At 39.7% G+C, this 24286-nt stretch overlaps 1 protein-coding gene across 1 annotated transcript; it reads left to right on the top strand.

The window, feature by feature from the left end:
* Nucleotides 1-9517: 9517 nt before the first annotated feature.
* On the top strand, nt 9518-24026 carry neurl1ab (neuralized E3 ubiquitin protein ligase 1Ab). The gene is given in 6 exon segments (XM_048190248.1): nt 9518-9683; nt 9685-9834; nt 10738-11059; nt 20283-20912; nt 22123-22278; nt 22379-24026. Coding segments are annotated over 6 exon segments (1515 nt in total). The 5' UTR covers nt 9518-9662; the 3' UTR covers nt 22615-24026.
* Nucleotides 24027-24286: the final 260 nt, after the last annotated feature.

Below are 24286 nucleotides of genomic sequence, written 5' to 3'. Positions count from 1 at the left end.
GTTCAGAATCACACCGGAAGACTGAGAGTGTGCTCGAGCAGGCGTAACAGTGCTTGCAGATTCTATGTTTCCTGAATCTGAATGGCTTTCATCTTCAGTGACATTCACATCAGCTGTTACTTCATCTGACTTCACAGATGTACTTTCAAAAGGCGTCGCTGGAGCAGCTTGTGGTGTTGGATTAACTATAACATCACCTGAGACTACAGTCGAAGTTGGTTCTTGACTCACATCAGGTAAGTGAGTAACCCAACTCAATGTTCTGTCAGTATCGTCATCCACATGACTGGTCAGAGGAACTGACTCGCAGGCTATGCCATCATCCATGTGTGTGGCTGAGACTTCACTTAACACTGAGCAGTCTTTCTGGCTTGATGAATTTGAAGGCATGCTACTATGGGGTTCACTCACAAGGGAAACCGTACAGTCCACAGATATTTCATCAGGCACAGGCAGGAAGTTGACCAGCAACAAGAGATTGCGATGAACCACCTTCTCCTGACCTGTGGCAGGGTGTCGAATTCTGTAAGTGTGAGTTTGAGGCTTGTGGTCCACTACAGTGTAGACAGTGGACTCCCACCGGTCAGCAGTTTTTCTTTTTCCCCTCTCGGCCTTATTCGCCAACAACACTTGGTCTCCCACGTCGATGGTGAGCCCCTTCACTCTGCGGTTATACAGAGCTGCATGTCTCTTCTGTTCTTTGGTGGCATGCTGTTGTGCAATCACCATGGCCTCTTTTAGATCTTTAACAAGTGTGTCAACAAACTTGTCGTAGCTGATCACATTCTGATCATTCAAGACTGAACGGAAGAGAATGTCAACTGGAAGCGTGGTACCCTCCCAAACATCAAATAGAAGGGTGCATAGCCTGTAGACTCGTGTGTTGTGCAATTGTACAGGAACGTCAACGTCTACAAACGTCTCGGCCAATCCCTCTTGACATCCGGAGACAGAGCACGGATCATGTTGCCCAGTGTCCTGTTAAAACGTTCCACACTACCGTTGCCCATCGGGTGGTAAGGGGTTGTATGTGATTTCTTCACTCCTGAAAATCTGAGAAGTTCACCAATGAGCCGGCTCTCAAAACTTGCACCCTGGTCGCTGTGTATACGTTCCGGTAGGCCATAGATACAAAAATATTTGTCCCACAAGACCCTGGCAACTTGCTTGGCGGATTGATCTTGGCAAAAAAAAGCCTGAGCTAGCCTTGTAAAATGGTCGGTTACAACTAAGACGTCGATGGATTTATTCTTAGCATCTTCTGCTGACCAAAAATCAATACAGACCAGCTCTAGTGGTCTTGTAGAACTTATGTTCTCCAGAGGAGCTCTGCCGGAAGGGTCGGGACTTTTGCTTATGATGCAGCGTTGACAGTGGCGCACATAATCACGTACTCTGTGCTCCATGTTTAGCCAGAAGAAACGCTGCTTTGCCAAACTAACAGTCCTGAATTGACCTTGATGGCCACTATCATCAGATCACATCCACCAACGACTCTGGAACAACATACTGGAAGCGTTTCGTCCTTAATGACTGGTTATGAGACACCCTGTAGAGAACACCATTCCTCACAATCAATTTCTCCCAATGTTTGAGGTAACGAAGCACTGCAGCTGCCTCTCATGCTCTTTCCCACCTTGTGGGTCTCTGGCGACTCTCAACGTAAGACATGACTCTCGATAACACTCTGTCATTCATCTGCTTGTCACGCAGGTCCTCCACAGAAAATGCTGGCAATGTGTCCTGGCCTGCAGGAACCAACTGAGGCAGGTGATCCACGACTGCCATAGCCCGTGTATCAGCACCAGATTCCCACTCCATATGAGAAGTCAAGACAGCAGTGACATCCGAGCCTGCAACAGTAAGATGATCCACGCCAAAACCATTATTGACTGTGCATGACTGTCGTTGTTGGATAACACTTTCTTCCTGATTTTTACCACAGGACCATCTGAAAGCATCCTGCACAGAGTTAGTTGATATCCTTTTCATGTCGGTCAACATGGAATCATAAGGCACTTGAAGCAGTCTTTGTGTCACCCCACTCTTGACAAAAGGAACTCTGCTGAGGGAGTCAGCTATGACATTCTGAGGGCCAGGTACATACTTTATATCAAAGTTGAAGCCGGCCAATTTGGCCACCCAGCGCTGTTCACAGCAGTCCAGCTTAGGCTTTGTGAGTATGTGAGCAAGCGGATTGTTGTCAGTTAAAACAGTGAAATTGTGTCCCTTTAGCCAGTGGCCAAACTTTTCACAAATGGACCATTTCAGGGCCAAAAATTCCAAGCGGTGCGCGGGGTAGTTCCGCTGTGAACGTGAAAGGGATTTGCTGGCGAAAGCAACTGGTCTCGCTCTAGTCTCCCCTTCCTGGACTTGTGACAACACAGCCCCAATACCATCCAGGGAAGCATCTGTCGCCAATATGAAGTGACGTGAGAAATCCAGGTGAGCTAGAACAACACTCCTGACCAGAGACGTTTTCAGCTGCTCAACTGCATCATGCTGCGCTTGAGACCAATCCTCAGGTCTTAACTTCCTGTTCTGACACAACACATTTTGAGTCCTTTTCTTCCGTCCCCTGACTTTCTGACCTTGAAGAAGTTCAAAGAGAGGTTTTGCTTTAACAGAATAATTTGGAATGAAATGTTGATAATAATTCATCATCCCCAAAAAGGATCTGATTCTCTTCTGAGATGGTGTCTTCCCATCCGCTTCCATCAGGTCAGAACTGTTCAACTTGGAAATACACTCCACCTTATCAGGGTCCGTAGACACTCCGTCCTTGTTTATGACATGCCCCAGAAACTTTACTGATGCTCTCAAGAGGTGACATTTTTTTGGAGCAAGTTTCAGACCATGGGCCCGTAGCCTTCCAAACACCATCTCCAAACGATCAAGTGCAACTTGCTCATTCGGACCAAAGACGATCAGATCATCTATATAACACAGAATGCTGAGAAAGTTTTGATCGCCGAAAATACTGTTCATCATCCGCATAAAGCTACCGGGACTATTGCAAAGGCCTTGAGGTAGCCTATTGTACTCAAACAGGCCCATTGGAGTGGTAAAGGCAGTGAATTTTCGATCGTCCTCATGCAGCGGCATGTTGTAAAAACCTGACGTGAGGTCCATTGTACTGAACAGAGCATTACCACCAAGTGCTACCAGGCAATCTGCCTGATGTGGAAGAGGGTGGGCATCTTTTAAAGTTCTTCTGTTTAACCAATGGAAGTCAGTACAAACCCGAAGATCCCCATTCTTCTTCCACACTAAAACAAGTGGAGATGCATATTCACTTGTAGAACAACGAATTATCTCTTTTTCCTCCATTTCTGTCAGGACCTGGTGCAGCTTGTGGTACTGACTGGGGGCTACTCGCCTGAAAGGGAGTCTGAATGGCCTGGGGTCTGAAAGGTGGATCCTATGTACAAAGCCCTTAGCTTCTCCACAGTCAAGGTGATTTCTTGAAAAGATGTCTTCATATGTCAAGATCAAACTGACTAATTGCTGCTTGTATTGATCAGAAACATCACATGACTCTACATCAAGGTCAGACAGTCCCATGGATTTCAACCTTTCACTTGCAGATATTGACTGGGCCCCGCAGTCAGACAGACCCATGGGACAGCTTACAAGGGGCGGTTCAACTGCATCCACGCTCTCAACATCCTCAAGTGCGATACAAGGATATATATCAGCCAGTTTTGCATTACGTCTTAACAGTATAGGTCTCCCTGATGTTATAATCACCTTCAAAGGGACCCATCCATCGCTCCACAATGGCGTGACGAGTCTAGCTACCATGACACCCCTGGGAATCGAATGAGAAGTGGTGGGCTCTGTCATGACAGCACTACCTGGTGATGCAACAGCCGATTTCGATAGTCTCCCCCACACCAAATATTCAGAACCAGGCTCAAGACAAACAGCCGAATTGCATCTCACTGTTCCAAGTTTCTCAGGCATGTCTTTACCTCTCCAGTGATTTAGTCCAGCGAGCATGGACAGAAAGCTCTCACATTCAGGATTCTTTGATGTAGGGCCAGACACAGCTCTCCAGAAACCCTCACACTGCTTGATATGTCGCAGGATATGTTTGATGACATTAGTTCCAATTATGAGTTCGTCGTGTTGGCCAGAAACCACTAGAGTAGGAACAATCATTTTCAAGCCATAAACTTCCATGGTCAGATTATAAACAGATTTAGGCTTAACACGCAATCCACCACAGCCCACTAGGACTACATCAGTGCTCAGCTCACTGCTTCCATCAACTATTCCCGCTTCTCTCAGTCTCATCTCAGCTGTGTCATTTATGGTGCAGGCTGCTGCACTATCCATCATGGCTCCCAATGTCACTTTTTCTCCGATTTTCACAGGTGTATAAAAGAGGCTATCGTGTCCCCCAACAACATGTGTGTTTTGATACACAATATTTAGTTCATCAACATTTTTCTCATTCAAATAACATCCATCTTCAAACTCAGTAACAACTTGGGAGTTGCAAGAATGACCCGTACTGCCTCCCTCCAAATACGGGTCCACTAGTTTCCCTCCATATTGTCCCGGACAGAGGAAAGTTTTGGACAATCACGTTTTGCATGTCCAGGTAAGAAGCATTCGAAACACAGCTTGTCAGTTATGCAGTGCGTCACAGTGCTGTGCTTGTTATCATGACACACACGACATGTATTTCTGGCATAGCGCCTCTGCAACCTCGAGCTGACTCTGTGAGTGGGAACATCACGTGACTGAACTCTATCCATCAGCTGCTCTAACATCTCCATCATACGTGAGAGCACTTGACTTTCAGGCTGCTGTGTATTCTGTGTCATGGTTTGGACTGCAGGCATGTTCGGAGCAGGACATGACCGACATTGAACAGTACTGGGCTCTGCTGAGAGTTCTGGCTGCTTACATGTACTTGGCACTAATGGAAAACTTGATGCATCCTGAACAGCAGACTGCGAAAAGCTGACGAGGTGATCATGTTCAGTACATTCTTTATTAAGCACAGCTGAAGTGTGGCTTTTCACATGCACACCAGCACGACCCATGTATTCTCTTTGATAGTCATCAATTCTGCTCTGTATGTCTTTAGCTCTCCATTCATGGATAGGTTTACATCTGAATACAGTAGCCAAACCTGGGTCTGGACAATGCTTGATGAACATCCTTGTCACCTCTTCACTCATGTCAGCCAGTTGCTTTCCTTGTCTATGGAGGCCATCGTTTGCCAGATCAGCAGCCTTGTTGATCCGAATCCAATAGTCTACTGGATTCTCTCCAGCTCTGGGAAGAGTAGCATAGAAATCGGCAAGAGGTAAGCATGACGAGGTCTCACTGAAATACTGTAGCAGAATATTATAAATCAGCTCAGGATTCTGCTTCACATCAAGCGTATAATCACTACGCAGACTGATTTTAACGACATCTTTGGCTTTTCCAGCAAGTCTGCTCATAATTTCCTCAGCTTGTTCTGAGATGGGACATTTCTGCTTTCTTATACAAGCTTTAGTTCTATCAACCCACTCTTTAATACAGTACTTGTCAGATTTGTCGCCACAGAACATGTCGTGTTCTGACCCCACATGCACTGACACGTGTGGCACCATCATTGGCATAGACTGTTCTGGTCTCATCTGTGATCGAGTTTGGTGGTCTAGCGAATCACTCTGGTTGTTATTACTTGCATTTACTAAGCCTGCTGAGAGCAGCCTGGAGACGATTGATTCTCCAATCTGTGCACCTAACTGGCCCACCATATCTGTGAGATGGCTAATAGCATCCCTCTCAGCATTTGGTGTCGAAGTACAAGGGAATTCAACTGTGGCATGCACAACAGGGGAATTATTTGTTGTTAAATTTAAACCACGACCCCCACTGTGGTCATTGTGAGACCTCGACTGACCCACCCCCCTTCTGACACCTTCACTGAAAACATCATTCCCAGAAGCTCCAACGAGCCAACCACCCCTCCCTCTGGGAAAACGAGTGGCTTCCATGAATGTTCTATCCATATCAGTATCACAATCAATTTTTTCAGTCATATCTCAGTCACTGTTACTTACAAGTAATAAAAAAATGAGTATATATTATATAATTAAACTGAGAAAATGACACACTGAAACAACACTCCAGTTAGAATATACAGAAAATATATACAAGCAGTTCAAAAAGCTGTATATCAGTGTAAATGTGCTCAAAAGTCCATATCCAAAAAGTGTTAAGTGATTGACAGTCACTCAGCTTTGATCATGTATTGTGTATGCGTTTACTGTCTTTGTCCATAACATCGAAGATCCAAACGGGGTTCAAACACATCTGAGGAGCAGCAATCACGGCCGATCTGCATCAAGCTGATCAGGGCGATCCAAAGAGTCACGGCACCAGTGTAACGTTTGTAGTCTTACATCCCCGAAACCATCACAAACCCCGAATAGATGACACACAAGAATCTGAGAAACAATAAAGTGTATTTTATGGACAAATAAATACACTGCAGACATAAACCATAAACCGCAGCAGTATCAGCCATTTTCTGCTGAACTATTCCATGCAACAAAATAACAAAGAATATGCATGAAAATCACATACCTGAGAAACAATAAAGTGTATTTTATGGACAAATAAATACACTGCATACATAAACCATAAACTGAAACAAGAAAAACATAAAATGAACAGACTCTGTATGCACTTTTATCACATTTTTTTACAGTAATCAGGACAGAAAAGAAACACACATACCCGCAGCAGTATCAGCCATTTTCTGCTGAACTATGGTAAGCGCAGAAGGACAAAATAAAGACTGTCTGCAGTTTTTTTTATCCACTAGGGGGCACCAAAACACCATTTGATCGAACTTTCCCTCTAAATTCATGTAATTAAACAAAATGAATATTGTTAAAATTAACATTCTTTTTAACTCCGTTACACAAGCAGGGATACTTACTTGTCAAGCAGAAATGTGGCTAACTCTGCATCGGTTTTTAATCCTTTCAGGACACATAGCTCCCTCCACCTCGGAAAAGTCGCTCCAATATTTACCCTCGTTTTATTTCGGGCTCTATCTAATTCTTTCTTTTTGGCTTTTTTATCATCGTCATCTGTCTTTTTCCGTTTACCCGTCTTTATTTTATGAGCAGGTGCCACTCCAGGAACTGGCAGTTTGGATTGTTTTTCCGCCATGAGCAAAGCTGCGGCACACCGGTAATCTTGAATTTGACGCCTGTACGCGCTCTGCATGAGAGGAGTGTGATCAGCGCGCATGCGAGCTTGATTGACACTGCTAAGACACTCCTCCTGGCTCTGATTGGTTGTTTCTTACCGGGAGCGGTGTATTTCTGCAAATGGCAATAGGACCACTGGGAGGAGCCAGATGAGCTTGATTTTTTTCACAGATTATCTGTCTCATATTCTAATGTCAGGACATAATGACAGATTTAACAAATATGTAAAAAATAAATTTTTACAAAAGTTACCTACTGCAGCTTTAAGGGAACATTCCATTTCATCATTTTGCAAACGTAATAGGAACATTCTAAAACTAGTAACATTTATAAAACATACATCAAACTATATGTTTCAGGTAAAATAATAATAATAAAAAACATTCCTTGAAAAATGTACAGATAATATTTTTGTGCTAACATTATTAAAGACCAGATAACTTTGAACAAATGTTACATTAACATTACCGGATGAACATTTATTCATAACTTTGAGGGAAACTCAACGTTAGTTCTGAGAACATTCCCTGTTAGCTGGGTAGACTGTTGGTTTGTTTTTGTAAGGAAAAATATTGTCTTAATGAAAAGATAAAAATGCTAAATGATTTCTCTAAGGATTAAGTTAATGGTTACGGGAAAGAAAATATAATTAGATCATACACCTGCAACTACCTGCAAATACATATCCTCATTTGCCCACACAGAGCTCATGCGGATAAAGTGAAAGAAGTATGCAGAATTAGTCTCTCGCTTGTGCAACAAAAAGTTAAATATTCAGTTGTTGACCCACACCCAGTGATAAGCCAAAAGCAGTTAATTAAAAAGAAAAATGTCTCTGAAATTAGACCATGTCCTTGACTTAATGCTTCTGAGAGGTCTGGGAAAATATTCAAGGGAGTTCAGGAGCAAGTGTTTGATCACAAGCCAGTTTCGTCTGTGAGAATCAGTGTGCATCACAAATTTTTAATGGCTATTTGTTTATTTATTTGTTTGTTTGTTTGTCTTATTCATCATCATCATGGGATTGTGTAGGACCATCTACTATCCCAGAACTGTTTATCACAGCATTTTGTCACTCAACTACCAATACCAGACACTACATTGCACCCTTTATACCACAGCACTGTAGAATGCATGATTGATGCATGGCTGACAGGCATTCTTATCTAAGGTGTATAATTTTTGTTTTTCAATAACTACACGGCTATGGAGTTGTTCCGAAACTGATCATATTGTAGTTCTAAATCACAGCAAATTATTTTAGTTGTTTAAAATAGCAATACCACTTCATTTATGTTTGTTTTTGTTTTCACTCTGGCCTAGTCAGTCTAATAATTCATGGTTGTATAACTGACTCCACCACGCAAAGAAAAGGCAACAAATGGCATCAAAAAGAAATATATTTATATATTTCAGAAAATGTTTTGTTCAAAAAAATGTTTTCTTTGTTTCCTTCTGTTTTCTCTTTTTTGCAGAAATAGCTGGAAATTATACTGTTGTGATGTAATTTAGTAAACAACTATATACCGATAAACAGACTATAGACTTTTAGTTGAAAACAATGATATACTGTACAGTATGGTGACTTGATTCATTTTTAACACATTCAAACTGCTTCCATTCTCGGACAACTGTGACAAAACATCAGCTTAGCCAGCTAGATAGCTTTTGCCCTGGTGAGAGTTCATAACAACAATGTTCAGTAAACCAAAGTTTGTAAGGCATAAAATCAAATGTATAATCAACGAATGAAGTAGTCTGATGTTGAATTGAGATGTCTTTGCCAATGTGTAAGTGTGTGTGTGTGTGTGTGTGTGTGTGTGTGTGTGTGTGTGTGTGTGTGTGTGTGTGTGTGTGTGTGTGTGGAGACATAACCTCATTTTTGGCAGCCTGAATAGCAGAAACCTGCGTTCTTTCTCTCTCTGTATCTCTGTGACTCTTTTGTTGTCTCTCTGTTCTTGATAAAGATTTTCATTCAGAGATGGTAGCCACTGTTCTCCCTCTGTTCTGTAAACAGCACAAAGCTCTTAAAAAGAATAACCAGTGAATAGGAGGGTAGCACATTACAGGAGGGTATACATTAATAGGAGGGTAGCACATTACAAGTAATGCAGGTTACGTAATTAGATTACTTTTTCAAGTAACTAGTAAAATAATGCAATACTTTTAAATTTACAACAAAATATCTGAGTTACATTTTCAAATAAGTAAAGCAAGTAGATTTGTTTTTTCAATTAATTGACTGACACCTCTACTGTCCCCATGTTGAGAGAAATAGTGAGTATGTGCAGAGGTGTGCTGGGTGAACATGATTATTGTAGTTTTAGACTAAATGTGAGTGTACAAAAATGTACACAATTTTCTTTTCTTTTTTTTTTTGTCCATCTCTCAGATGGTAGAACACTTCACTGCCACCCCTTGAAGGCCAGTATGTGCCCACAGCTGCCAGCCTTTCCTGCCGCTTTGTTTCCATGCCAACACTAAAGGCTCTCAGATCGTGATGGACAAAACACAGCGCAGTGTGCACCGAATTGCCAGCTTCTGTAATGCTATCACCTTCACCAACCGGCCAATCAGAATCAATGAACAGGTCCGGCTGAAGGTATGGTAACCTAACTCTCACCCGTTTCCACATCCTGTGTTGTCCCAAAATAGCCCTCACATATCCCTCTTTCACATCACTCCATCTCAAACTTTCCCAGCGAAGGAAAAACAGAAAGAGAATGCTAGAAATACTAACATGTGAGGTTGTGCCTGTTATCTTGTTCTGGTGAATGAGGTTGTTTAGGGAATGAAAAAAAAAACTAAGAATCCTTTTCTGATAAATGTGTCTGCTGGTCTCTTTTTATAGATTTTATAAATATTAAAAAATCTTGTGTATATATAAATATACTCAGCAAAAAAAGAAACGTCCCTTTTTCAGGACTGTGCATTTCAACAATAATGTTGTAAAAATCCAAATAACTTTACAGATCTTCATTGTAAAGGGTTTAAACAATGTTTTCCATGCATGTTCAATTAACCATAATCAATTAATTAACATGCACCTCTGGAATGGTCGTTAAGACCTTAACAGCTTACAAAAAGTAGGCATTTAAGGTCACATTTCTAAAAACGCAGGACACTAAAGAGACTTGTCTACCGACTGTGAAAAACACCCAAAGAAAGGTGCCCAGGGTCCCTGCTCATCTGCGTGAACGTGCATTTGGCATGCTGCAGGGAGGCATGAGGACTGCTGATGTGGCTATAGGGCAATAAATTGCCATGTCCGCACTGTGAGACGCCTGAGACAGCGCTACGGGAGACAGGAAGGACAGCTGATCATCCTCTTTTAGTGTTCATACAAATATTTACACATTAAGTTTACTGAAAGTAAAAACAGTTGAAAGTCAGAGGACGTTTCTTTTTTTGCTGAGTATATATGGCAATTTTATAAATATTCTTTTAAAAAGTGTCATTTTAGCTAACTCCATCGGTTTCTCTGACTTTTGGTCTCTTCTTTTAGATCACAAAGAAACAGGGATGTTGGAGTGGTGCCCTGCGAGTGGGTTTCAGTACAGTGGACCCGTCTGACTTAAGTTCAGCGTGGCTGCCACGGTTCGCATGCCCAGATCTGGTCAACGAGACGGGATTTTGGGCCCGAGCACTTCCTGAGGAACAATGTGAAGAAGGAACTATTCTGTCCTTCTGGTTAGATAACACAGGACGAGTGTTTTACCGGGTTAATGGCAGCTCTCCGATCTTCTTCTTCATTGGTGTCCCAACCGGAGAGCCAGTATGGGCAATCATTGACATTTACGGGCTGACACGTGGAGTACAGCTACTTGGTGAGTTCACATTCCTCTCAGGCCCTGTTTATACCTGGTATTAAATGGTTATTTCACCCAAAAATGAAAAATCTGTCATTAATTACTCACCCTCATGTCGTTCCACACACGTCTTCGGTATGGAGTTTCTTTTGTGTCTTTTTTATTCAAACAAACATATTGTGTTTGAGAGTAAAACTAATTATTTTGTAATTAAAAAATATATATATTGCAAAAAAAGTCGTCTTAAGGCTCAAAAATGAAGTTGATAACAGAATTATTTGCAGTGCGTGTAAATCTTTGAAAACCTTTATTTTTCCTTTTGCACTTCTAGAACTTTTCATCCCAAACCCACACATTTTGCTCTCTTTTCTGCTGTCTTTTTTGCGGGTCAAAATATTTTGCTTGCAAGGTGAATAGGTTTGCAAGCTGAAAAGTTTTGCAAGTTGAAAAGTTTTGCGAATTGAAAAGTTTTGTTTGCACGTGAAGCTGTAGCTCAGTGGGCGGTCTCTACCAACCAGGATGAAAGGCATTTTTCTATTGGTCACCCTCGATTGAAGTGACAAGTTGGCCATGCCCACTACGGTTTCCAGCCTCTGCTGCTGCCACCGAGAAGATAAGAGAAGCGAGAATGGTGACCAACAGGTCGTTTACTGGGTAAGATAACTAATTTAATATCATAAACGCAGTGACAAGTGAACTGAATGATTCTCTCTTCTTATGCTGCCGTTGACTAGATTTTATTAACGTTAGCCAACACTAGCAGCCAGAGCCACCATTAGTAACGTTTGCCGTGTGGTCGATGTCCAGTGTTGCTAGCTGAGCTGACATTCATAATCACATTTGGATTTTCTCAGCGTAAAGGTTGAGAGGCACTATTTTCGATGTTCGTAGAGTTGGGCCTAGGTTCTGGGGTAAAAATATCCGCTTGTTAACTCGTGACGTAAGGAACGCCGTTTCTGGGTCCAAGCCCCGGCTAGTTTGACTTGAGAATGCCATCTCCGCGGCCGTTTATGAGCGCTATTTATTCATAATAAACATTTATCATTTTAAAGTTACACGTTTAAAATACTTACAGTCTATACAACAGTCTCCATGGTCGCAGACATTAATATTTTAACGATTTATAAAAGATGAATCACTGTCTGGACATCTGGGATTTTGGTATGGAGATAAAGGTTATGATTATAATTTTTTTTTGTAGTATTACACCACATTATGTCAACCTTTACGCTGAGAAAATCCAAATGTGATTATGAATGTCAGCTCAGCTAGCAACACTGGACATCGACCACACGGCAAACGTTACTAATGGTGGCTCTGGCTGCTATGGTTGGCTAACGTTAATAAAATCTAGTCAACGGTAACACTAACTACAGACTGGTCTAGCCAACGTTAAGTATTTAAATGGGACAGCATAAGAAGAGAGAATCATTCAGTTCACTTGTCACTGCGTTTATGATATTAAATTAGTTATCTTACCCAGTAAACGACCTGTTGCTCGCCATTCTCGCTTTTCTTATCTTCTCGGTGGCAGCAGCAGAGGCTGGAAACCGTAGTGGGCGTGGCCAACATGTCACTTCAATCGAGGGTGACCAATAGAAAAATGCCTTTCATCCTGGTTGGTAGAGACCGCCCACTGAGCTACAGCTTCACGTGCAAACAAAACTTTTCAATTCGCAAAACTTTTCAACTTGCAAAACTTTTCAGCTTGCAAACCTATTCACCTCGCAAGCAAAATATTTTGACCCGCAAAAAAGACAGCAGAAAAGAGAGCAAATTGTGTGGGTTTGGGATGAAAAGTTCTCGAAGTGCACAAGGAAAAATAAAGGTTTTCAAAGATTTACACGCACTGCAAATAATTCTGTTATCAACTTCTTTATTTTTGAGCCTTAAGAAGACTTTTTTTGCAATATATATATTTTTTAATTACAAAATAATTAGTTTTACTCTCAAACACAATATGTTTGTTTGAATAAAAAAGACACAAAAGAAACTCCATACTTCGGAAGACAAATTAAGATGTTTGAAATGAAATCCGAGAGGTGTATTACTTGTCCATAGACAGCAATATAATCAACACTTTCAAGGTTCAGAAATGTACTAAAGACATTGTTTAAACCATTGACGTGACTGCAGTAGTTCAACCTTAATTTTATGAAGCAATGAGAATACTTTTTGTATTTTGTACTTTTTGGCCGCCCAATACTAAGCCAGCATTCGGACGTAAACACGGAAACCTTCACTGTGCTTAATACGTCACCTGCGTAAGGATAATGACAGGGAAGAGAAGAGTTTGTCGAATAAAGTTGTTTTGTTTTTGTGTACAAAAAGTACTCCCATCTTAATTTGTGTTCCAAAGTAAACAGGTCTTATGGGTGTGGAACAAAATGAGGGTGAGTAATTAATGACAGAATTTTCATTTTTGGGTTAACTAACCCTTTAAGAAGCATTTTGGTCAATCGGATCACACGCTAAATACAGGTGTAAATGGGGTCTAAAACATTTTGAGCTTCTCCACTTTCGACCACTTCCAGAGGTAGTTGAAAACTCATTCGACCCTTTCGTAGTGTACACGCTCATGTGGACGAGTGTGTTCAAACAGCCACAAAAGGGCCCCTACTCTCTGCCTACTGACCTAATGCATAAACATTATAGGAAGCATGCTAGCTTTGTCAGCTGGAGACCCAAGTTTGTTTTGAAGACGAAAAACGTACCAAGCACAATGTTCTCTCACCATTCCTGATATCTAACACTCACTCACAATCGGTGTCTTGCTGCTGTTGGTGCAGAAACTAAAGCTCTCTGTATGTTTTTCTGATGTCTCTGGGCACATTCATAAGTAAATTGCACAAGCTTATTTTTAGATTGAAAGATCTGAAATAAACATACATTTACCCTCCCATAGACCCTCCCCTCAAATAAATCAGGACATCATATGAAATATAAAGTTTTGCAAATTTAAACCAAGAAGTCATCCAACTGGCCTGAAGCTGGTATGTCTGACATCTCTGTGAAATAACACTCTATGCAGATCAGATGATGTGCCATTCAGAGTTTGCTCCAAGTGGAATTGCTGAGCTCCAGGTTGGCGTGTAATGTGGGCCAGTATCTGAGCTGCGCTTCACTGAGCACGTGCTGATCGCTTGATGAGTTGTAAAGTTCACAGAGGCCGCTTGTTTTCGCTGTGCCGAGCATATTTAAACAATTTAAATTCACAACATTTAAAAATAGAATCCTAGATTTATACACTCTTATCCTAATTACAAAAACTGCCCAATGGAAAAAAGATTGGAGAGAATGGAATGTTGCCTAGCAACACTTCCAGAATTCCAGAATGTTGGCAAAGTGAGAAAAAACTATTTGTGTTTATACAAAATCAATAAAACTCAAAGCTGAATAGAAACAGAGTTATTCCATTCATAATTCTTGTGAGATTCTATTGAAACAAAGTCAATTAAAGCCAATTTAAGCCAATTAAACACTCCATGAGACCATGAGAAGAATTATGCTTTAATCTTTATTTAAACTAGATTACACATACAGATTCACAATACAGCTGTTGTTGTTGTTGATGTTTGGTATTATTATTCAGCAGTTTTCTTCATCTAAAAAAAGCTTGATTGGCAGTTAATATGGTCAAAGGTTAACAGTGTTTTGGAAGTGACTTTGAAACGTCATCATAAGTTAAAGTAGTTAAACTACCATTTTGAAAAATTACTGGAGAAGCTACATTGTTTTGAAAAGAGAGGTCTTCTCTCACACACTCTCTTTCTCTCTTTCTTACGTTTGAGTAAAAACATGTTTCTGTTACAGTCAGATAGCATATAGCATAGTGTGTGTGTGTGTGTGTGTGTGTGTGTGTGTGTGCGCGCGCGTGTGTGTGTGTGTGTGTGTGTGTGTGTGTGTGTGTGTGTGTGTGTGTGTGTGTGTGTGTGTGTGTGTGTGTGAGCGTTTCTGTGACATATGAGGACACAAATTTGTATAATGACATGGGTATGACATAGGTATTACAAGGAGAGGTTGACTTATGAGGACATTACCCCATGTCCCCATTCTTCAAAAGGCTTATAAATCATACAGAATGAGTTTTTTTGAGAAAGTAAAAATATGCACAGTTTCCTGTGATGGGTAGGTTTAGGGGTAGGGGTAGTGTAGGGTGATAGAAAATACGGTTTGTACAGTATAAAAACCATTACGCCTATGGAATATCCCCACAATTCACAAAAACAAACCTACTAGACATGCAAATACACATACACACATACCACATTTTGCTTCTGTTATCCAACTAGCAACATCCGCTATGTGTATTCAAGCTTATTTTCAGTTGCACTTTGCCTCTGTATAAATAGACAGACATAGTTAGGTTTATAGATCAACAATCCTCAAGCAATTCGCACTGTGCTATCTCATGTTACCTCTGCCGCTTCCAAAATGTGTTTATTGTCAGATGGCCAGATGCTGTGACTAAAATCACCTCCTGTTCTAACTAATGTAGATCACACCACGTCTGACATTTTGTCAATGTGTTTCAATTCTAAATAGAAGGTCCCTTGTACTGTAGGTCATCACATATTACCTTACAAATGCATTTTTGAATTTTTAAATATCAGTATAACAGAAATCATTTAAAGGTGACCTAGAATTAAAAATTGAATTTATATTGGCATAGTTAAATAACAAGAGTTCAGTACATGGAAATGACATACAGTGAGTCTCAAACTCCATTGTTTCCTCCTTCTTATATAAATCTCATTTGTTTAAAAGACCTCCGAAGAACAGGCGAATCTCAACATAACACCGACTGTTACGTAACAGTCGGGATGTACGCCCCCAATATTTGCATATGCCAGCCCATGATCGAGGCATTACACAAGGGCAGCCAGTATTAACATCTGGATGTGCACAGCTTAAATCGTCAGACTAGGTAAGCAAGCAAGGACAACAGCGAAAAATGGCAGATGGAGTGATAATAACTGACATGATCCATGATAACATGATATTTTTAGTGATATTTGTAAATTGTCTTTCTAAATGTTTCTTTAGCATGTTGCTAATGTACTGTTAAATGTTACGGTTAAAGTTACCATTGTTTCTTACTGTATTCACGGAGACAAGAGCTGTCGCTATTTACATTTTTAAACACTTGCAGTCTGTATAATGCACAAACACAACTTTATTCTTTATAAATCTCTCCAACAGTGTGTAATGTTAGCAAAACCTCAAACTCATTCAGAATCAAATGTAAATATCCAAATAAATACTATACTCACATAATCCGATGCATGCATGCAGTATGCATGACGAACACTTTGTAAAGATCCATTTTGAGGGTTATATTAGCTGTTTAAACTTTGTTTATGCACTGTTTAAGGCAAGCGTGAGCTCCGGGGGCTGAGAGTGCGAGCATTTAAAGGGGCCGCAGCATCGGCGCATTTCTAATTATGCCCCAAAATAGGCAGTTAAAAAAATTAATTAAAAAAAATCTATGGGGTATTTTGAGCTGAAACTTCACAGACACATTCAGTGGACACCTTAGACTTATATTACATCTTGTAAAAAAACGTTCGATGGCACCTTTAAAATATTTAAAGAGAACCAATGCACATGCCTCCTTCCTTTTGATTTTAGGTTTCATGACCCTAGTGTCTCTGAAGCTTCTATGTCTCAAAAATTCCTGTTCAGATTAGTCAGTGTCAGCTGAAGGCAGTTCAGTGGATGGCATGCGACGTCAAGCCCGGAACCTAAAAACAACCCAAAGAGGAATATCTATTGCATCTGAGAACATTTCTGCTGATGCGGCTGCAGTAAAAGTTATAGCAGACCAGTAATTTCCATCACTGAAGCTCTGGTGTTCTCATTAGCGGCTGTCCACCGTATACCATATGTGTATGGCCATTTATTATTATTATTTCCAATGATGAAAAAAATGATGAAGTTGTGCTGCTCAATATTTTGGTGGAAACCATGATACCTTTTTTTCTTGGCCACGTACACACTGTAAAGTTTCAGGAGTGACAACCGCATTTAAAGGGTTAGTTCACCCAAAAATGAAAATTCTGTCATTACTTACTCACCCTCATGTGTCCCAAACCCTTAAGATCTTCATTCATCTTCAGGAACACAAATTAAGATATTTTTGATGAAATCCGAGACCTTTCTTGACCTCCAATAGACTGCAACGGTATTACTACTTTCAAGGCCCAGAAAGGTAGTAAAGAAATTGTTAAAATAGTCATTGGTTCAACCTTAATGTTAAAATGACAAGAATACTTTTTGTGCACAAAAAAAACTGCAAAAATAATGACTTTATTCAACAATTTCTTCTCTTACATGTCAGTCTCCTACACTGTTCAAGTAGTAAACACAGTGCAGCGCTTCGGGTTCTACGTTAGATCGCCTCTTGAACGTGCTCTTGTGTTGCCATATCCACTTATTATAAGTGTATTTGGGCTTGTTGTTTATGCATGGCTTATAAAGCTAATGATTTGCAGAGTTATTAAAGCGTTGTAGTGATTTTGGACTAGCCTCACTCGAGGGTACCACAGATTTAGTGGTTTATGGTCTTAGATATTAATATTAATATTTTGTATTAATATTAATATTGAGTCAGATGATTTCTTCCAATATTTTCGGGGCACCAGTCAAGTTTCACCTTGACAATAAAGAACAATCATGGAAGATTGTTGACTGAATTACAATTATATGAATTGGAGGAAGTTCATCATCTGACCAATCTGAAGGATTTGTGAGATATCTTGTGAGACTATCGTTCTTGTAGAGCCTTTACTGTATTATCAACACAAGGAAGACACAAGTGTAATAAATGGATTTTATTAACAAAAGGATAGACAAGAGTAACTAACAACTACTGGATGGATAAAGTGCAAAAAGACTGATAAATGCAAGTGGATGAGTTGGATGTTACTATGGCAGTTACAAGTTAATCTTATGGAAAGATAAACTGTAGTTTCTCCAGAAGAAATAAGGCAAACCGTATTCTGAATTCGACAAATAAACCGAGAGATTATTTGTTATCAACTGATATCAGCTATGCAAGATCTAATGCAAATTAGATAAACATATACTGACAGTATACACTAATGCCAAGGTCTCTAGAAAGAGGTTTGGTAAGTGATATTTACGTCTGCCTGGTCGTGCTGAATCCGAAGGTGACGTCTTCCACTTGTTGAGCTGAGCAGCGTTGCAGTGGGAAGAAAGGAGTTGGAATCCGGTTCACAGACTTGAACACGAAGTACTTGTGAACGTTGAACTCCTGGAGCACAGAGAAGGTCTTTTCCTGGAACACGCAGAAGAAGAAGCCTTGAAGAAGCCTTGAAGGTTCTGATGTCTGTGCAGATGATCCTTATTCTCTGGAACACGCAGACGGAAGGATCTTTAGATTCTGAAGTAGAGTGCAGATCCGGAACACGCAGATCTGGAGGATCTCTGATGAGAGGATTGAAGTTGGTACAGAAGATATCTTGAAGATGGGGGGCTAAGCTTTAGTCATTGTCTCTGTTGCAGTTTTCAAACTCCCCAAATTCACTTCTTGCAGAACTTCCTTGTTTCTCTCTTTAGAGCTTCAGAGTTTTGAGAGAGCAACTTCACAACTCTGTAGAGTTGGACTTAGCTTAGCACATCTTGGGACCAGAACCTTGAACCGGGACTGGAACAAGAACTGGAGCCTGGAACCAGAACGGGAAACTGCAGCAACCCAACTGGAACAATTATCTGACCCAGAAACAAGTCTTTTAACCTGTCCTGAGAGGGAGGGAAATGCAAATTTGCACCTTTCAGATGCACTGTTTTGATTGGTTGATGCTGTCAGAGGTGGCCACTGGATGGCCCCCCTCTTGCATGAGGTTCATTTGCATAGCTTAAAGTTCACGTTTAGAACAATGTCTTTAAGGTTTTTCCTATGCATAATTCACTTTCCAAACCAATTTCAGATTACCCTAGGCATTGTGCTGAAAACATAAAGAACAAACATCATTGAGTTATATTGACCTTTTACCCATGCATTAATGTATACCTTGGTAGGCAAGTTTGTATAGTTTGCATGTACACAAACAACACTCATGAAGTATATAGAGTTCTTGATAATAAAAATGGAGAAGATTTGCTCCATTTTGTCCACTGTGTGTCTATTTTGTGTCCTTTGTGACTTCAAGTCACATAGCAAAACCTGTCTGGTGAGTGGAGTTCAGTTTACACCTCAGGTCTAACGACTGAGGGACTGGGGTGATCAATGGAGGAGAATGGTGATAGAATTAGCCTGCTCAATGACATGCTAATGTCATCTTTCTTCCTTTCCTCAAATGGTCAGGGTGATTGTCTTGATAGGCTTATCTGCTAGCCCATCTATTCCCTTGTTTGCTTCTCTTGGAGGTGTGAGTTTTGGAGTCCTGTGCTTTTCATCATGGCAGATGAGGTGATGAGGGGAGTCTTCCCTCATGTCTGCCTGCTGATCACTACAGCGTGCAGGTGCAGGTTATGATATTTTGGTCTAATTTTCAGCATAAAGCATTTGGATTTATTTACGTTTATTGTTGGCTTGTTCTTGTTTGTTGTTTTTCTAGCTAGATCTGGCAACAAGAATGAGTCAAGGCTCGTACCGCTTTCCCAGCAATTTCTTGCACTGTATATAAAGAAGAGAAAAACATCTCTGATGCACTTTAAAATACATCATTAACCTAGCAACACTTTCAGTTGTTCAGTTCCGTTCCGTAAACTGCGTAGAATTTTTGTAAATGTGGTTGTCACTACTTACATTTTTCGGGAGTTCATTCGGTTGTAGAATGCGGTTGTCACTCCCTTAAATTACTAAACTGTGTGTGTACAGAACAGGATTAAGCACTAAAAAAGTTAATTGACAGCTGAATTTAGCTGAAGTTTGTACATGGCCTTTGATGAATAGAAAGTTAGAATAGAATAGAGTTTAACTGAAAAAGAATTTTTGTAGCAATGTAAAAGTCACTTTTGATCGAGTTAATGCATTCTTGCTGAATAAAAGTACCTTTCGGAAAAAAAATCTTACGTAAAATTTTGTGGTAAGTGGTAATTTAAATGTAATAGGGGAAATGAGAATGCCATTTTCGGTTGCTAGGTTTTTCTGGTTGGTTGCTAGATTGTTGTTTATTGGCACAGGAGCCCACCCCCATGTCCCTTGTAAGTGCAATCACTTAGAAAAATAATAGCATAATTCTGATTTTAAATGTAGTGTGTGTTTGTTTGACAGACAGCAAGATGGTGCCAGCTGAATATCTCTGTCCTGATTTGACTCATGAAGGGATGAATGACTGGCATCTCTCAAGCAACTGCTCTGAGCTTGACCTCCAGGACGGTCGGCCATCATTCTCAAGCTCTCCAAATGCCCTCAACTCAGTGCTGTCACATCAGCTTGACGATGACTTGCATTTTCACTGTGTCCATGGCAACGGTCTGCGTCTGCTGACTGAACATATAGCGGTCCGTTATTACAAGAGACTTGAGGATTGTGCTCTGGTGTTCACGCATCGACCGTTGCTCTGTGGAGAGTGTGTGTTCCTAAAGGTGTTGTTGAAGTCATCTGCCCTGAATGGATATTTGTCTTACGGATTCACTTCCTGTAACCCAGCCTATTTGAACCCAAAGCACCTGCCGGTCAATCCAGATGACCTGCTGGACCGCAAAGAATTCTGGGCTTTTAGCTGTCTGACTTCACCGCTTGTGGGCGGGGATATCATCGGTTTGCGGGCAACTGCAGAAGGGGAGGTGCTTGTGAGTCATAATGGAGGGAGAGCCTGTAGAGAGATGTGTGTGGATAATTCCACTCCTCTGTGGATAATCTTCGATTTACAGACACACATCAAGCAAGTCAGCATACTGGGTAAAAAAAAATTATATATATATATATATATATAATTTTTTTTTTTTTTTTTTTTTTATGCAAACAGACAATTACAATATTTACAGTTGAGACATTAAATGCAAAATACAAATACATGTACAACAAAACAATACATAACAGACAGTTAGATTTATGTGTGTGTGTGTGTGTGTGTGTGTGTGTGTGTGTGTGTGTGTGTGTGTGTGTATAAGTAATTGTAACTGGGTGAGGGAATGGAAATATATGAAGGAGCATGTAGGGAAGTACAACAGACATAACATTATAATGAGAAAAAAAAAAAAGGAAAATATCAGTGAAATCTACTACTACTAATAATAATAATAATATTAATAATAAAAAATAATTATAATAATTTTAATGACAATAATGATGATAATAACAATAATATTACAAGAAAACTAGAGAATGGAAGATGAGGAGGGTGACAAAAACATTAGTATTAATAGCAATGATAATAATAATAAATTCAAATTGTAATAGCAATAGCAGTAATGACAGACATATTAACCAATATACTAATTTCACCGGGAGTGAGGGGGAGGTTAAAGGATCAGGAAGAGGACCAAATAAAAATAATAGTAGTTGGAATAGCAATGATAATAGTAATTCTATATATATTATTGCTCTGACATAATGTGAACTCTCAAGCGCCATCAGCTTGCCGTTTTCAGAAGAACACCAGGCATTTTTTTTCAGCTGGCTAAAAAGTCATCAGTGAACACATGTTAATTTAATATTTTTTGCTAGGCATATGGTCTATTAGTCTCTTTTGCATTTATGCAATATACTGGAGCCAAACCTGAGAAGGGAGTCCAGAAGATTCCACAGTGTACCTGGACCCGTAATTTACATAGCTGTAATTCATATGCGGGGATTATGTTGATTGTGAATGAGCGTGCATGGCGCCCTATTTACAGATAATTGGAATTCCTTAACATACACACGTTTAACTATCATATCTGATGTTTACAAAGCATTTGTGAATCCAGAGGAGTGTTTTTTGGGAAAGTCAGTTTTACGCGCAAGTTACTCATATATTTACGAATTTCATGAATTAGGCCAAATAAAAGATATATTTGAACTTCTGAAATATTTAATATTAGTTAATGCATTGCATTTTAATTATATATATAAAAATATTCAAATAATATTCAAAATCAATAAATAATATATTTTGTTTTTTTTCTAGGCACTTCATGCGGTTACACTCCATCCTGTTCAGAAATACAGAGGTCCATCTTTAGTGATGCCAGTCACCATTCAGCCAATCAGAGACACAGTACAGCAGTCAGGGGCTTTACTGATATCTTTCAGCTCCACCCACAGAGCATCAGCAGTTCTGCAGGTGTGTTCCTGTCTCTCATTGTGTTATTCTTTTGTTGATTTACCAAATTCTTCAATGTATTTCTCATTGCTGTTTTCTATGTGGTTATTGTGGTTACCAGGCACAACATTCAGTTCACTGTCCTCAGAATCTTCTAATAACCCATCATGCTATGCGATTACTGGTGAGGAGTGTTTCATTTGCTGTGAGAGGACAGTGGACTCAGTGCTGTACACGTGTGGACACATGTGCGTGTGCTCTGTGTGTGGTGGGAAGCTAACGGAGATGTCAAACCCGTCTTGCCCCATGTGTCGCAGCCCAATTAGAGACATCATCAAAATTTACCGCAGCCTGTAAACTGGCAACAAACAGGATCCCAGTACCTGGATGGTTCTGAAGAGTCCCTTCACAGGTCATTGTCCTGTTTGAAAAGAATTTCCTTCGTCCATTTAAAAGGCTGTGTGTTTGACCTCAGTAAGGAAGAGGCACTAAATGACTGCTTAATTTACTAAATGTCTGACCAAAAGTGCAGAGAAAACCCAGAACTGACTGTGCATATGCAAATGACACAACATTAAAAATGTCATTAATATAATCCCAAATTCTATAAATCTCTGCTGATTTATGGATAGATGTGTAAAATCAAGCTACTATGAAACTAATTCTGATTTTCAGTTTGATAATTTTCTAGTAATTTCATACAAAACTGTTCACATGTTATTTTTTCAGTGTTTGTTTCCCCACCAACAATTCATATTTATCAGAAAATAAATATTTATTTTCCTTGTATACCTTAAATCAATCCGGAATCAGAATATACGAACTGCATTATGGATTTGATCTGTTGCTAATTATTTTATTTTTTTCTGCAAAACAAAATGAAAAACTGAAAAAATGTTTTACATACCAAAGTTGACATTCACAATATTGTTAGTGCCAATAACTTTTATCTATGTTCATTGTGGAATAAAACTGTTATTGTAATGATATCCAACAACAAAGTCTGTTGTTATTATTTATTGTTACTGTGAAAATATATATAATGGCAACACTTTATTAACATTAGTTAACTACAAGAACATGAATTAAGAATGAACAATACTTCTACAGCATTTATGAATCTTAGTTAATGTTAATATTAACATTTACTAATACCTTATTAAAATAAAAAATTATATTTGTTAACATTAGTTAATGCACTGTGAACTATTGTGAACTATTGTGAACAAACAATGGTTATATTTTTTATTTTGTAACTAATGTTAACAAAAGATGAATTGATACTGTTGCTCATTGTTAGTTGATGTTAGTTAATGCATTAACTAATGTTAACAAATTAAACTTTTTTGTAAAGTGTTACCAATATAATTATAGAATAACTTATTTTTGTTTAGATTTTTATGTTGTGGGACTGTTTTTATATTAAGCATTTGTAATCTGTATGCACACGTTTACCTTGTTTTTTTATGAATAATGCAGTGATTGACTACTTACTGACTGATTATCATTATGATTATGATTATGATCACTTCCACCTGGAACACTTCCTATAACACCAGATGTACTCGTTACATCAGAAGAAGAATGGCATCTACGCTAATATTAGTTTCTCTGTTTATCCCGAGGTTTACGATAGTCAGCCGGATCCGGACCGTATCCAGGTGAGATCGAGGACCTGCACCTTGACACGACCACGACGCAGCCCTGAAGTGTCAGAAGAGATTGAGTCAACTAGATCATCCACTTGTGAAGGCCTCATCGACACAACAGCCAGTGGCACAGTTCCTCAACAAACCATCCATACCGGCGTGATGAATACGATCCTCAACTGGATGGAACTGGAATAAATACTTTGACTGTTGCGATCCCATCGGACTTATGATAGCTGCCTGAATCATAACAAAGCACTGTTCACCAGAGGGTTGGCCCCCTGACTAAGCCTGGTTTCTCCCAAGGTTTTTTTCTCCATTTTAACACCTGTTTGCCACCTGATGTCACCTGTTGGAGTTTGGGTTCCTTGCCGCTGTCG

The sequence above is a fragment of the Megalobrama amblycephala genome, linkage group LG5 (genome assembly GCF_018812025.1).
Source record: "Megalobrama amblycephala isolate DHTTF-2021 linkage group LG5, ASM1881202v1, whole genome shotgun sequence".
Taxonomy (NCBI): Eukaryota; Metazoa; Chordata; class Actinopteri; order Cypriniformes; family Xenocyprididae; genus Megalobrama; species Megalobrama amblycephala.
This window is presented reverse-complemented; position numbering and strand designations above follow the sequence as displayed.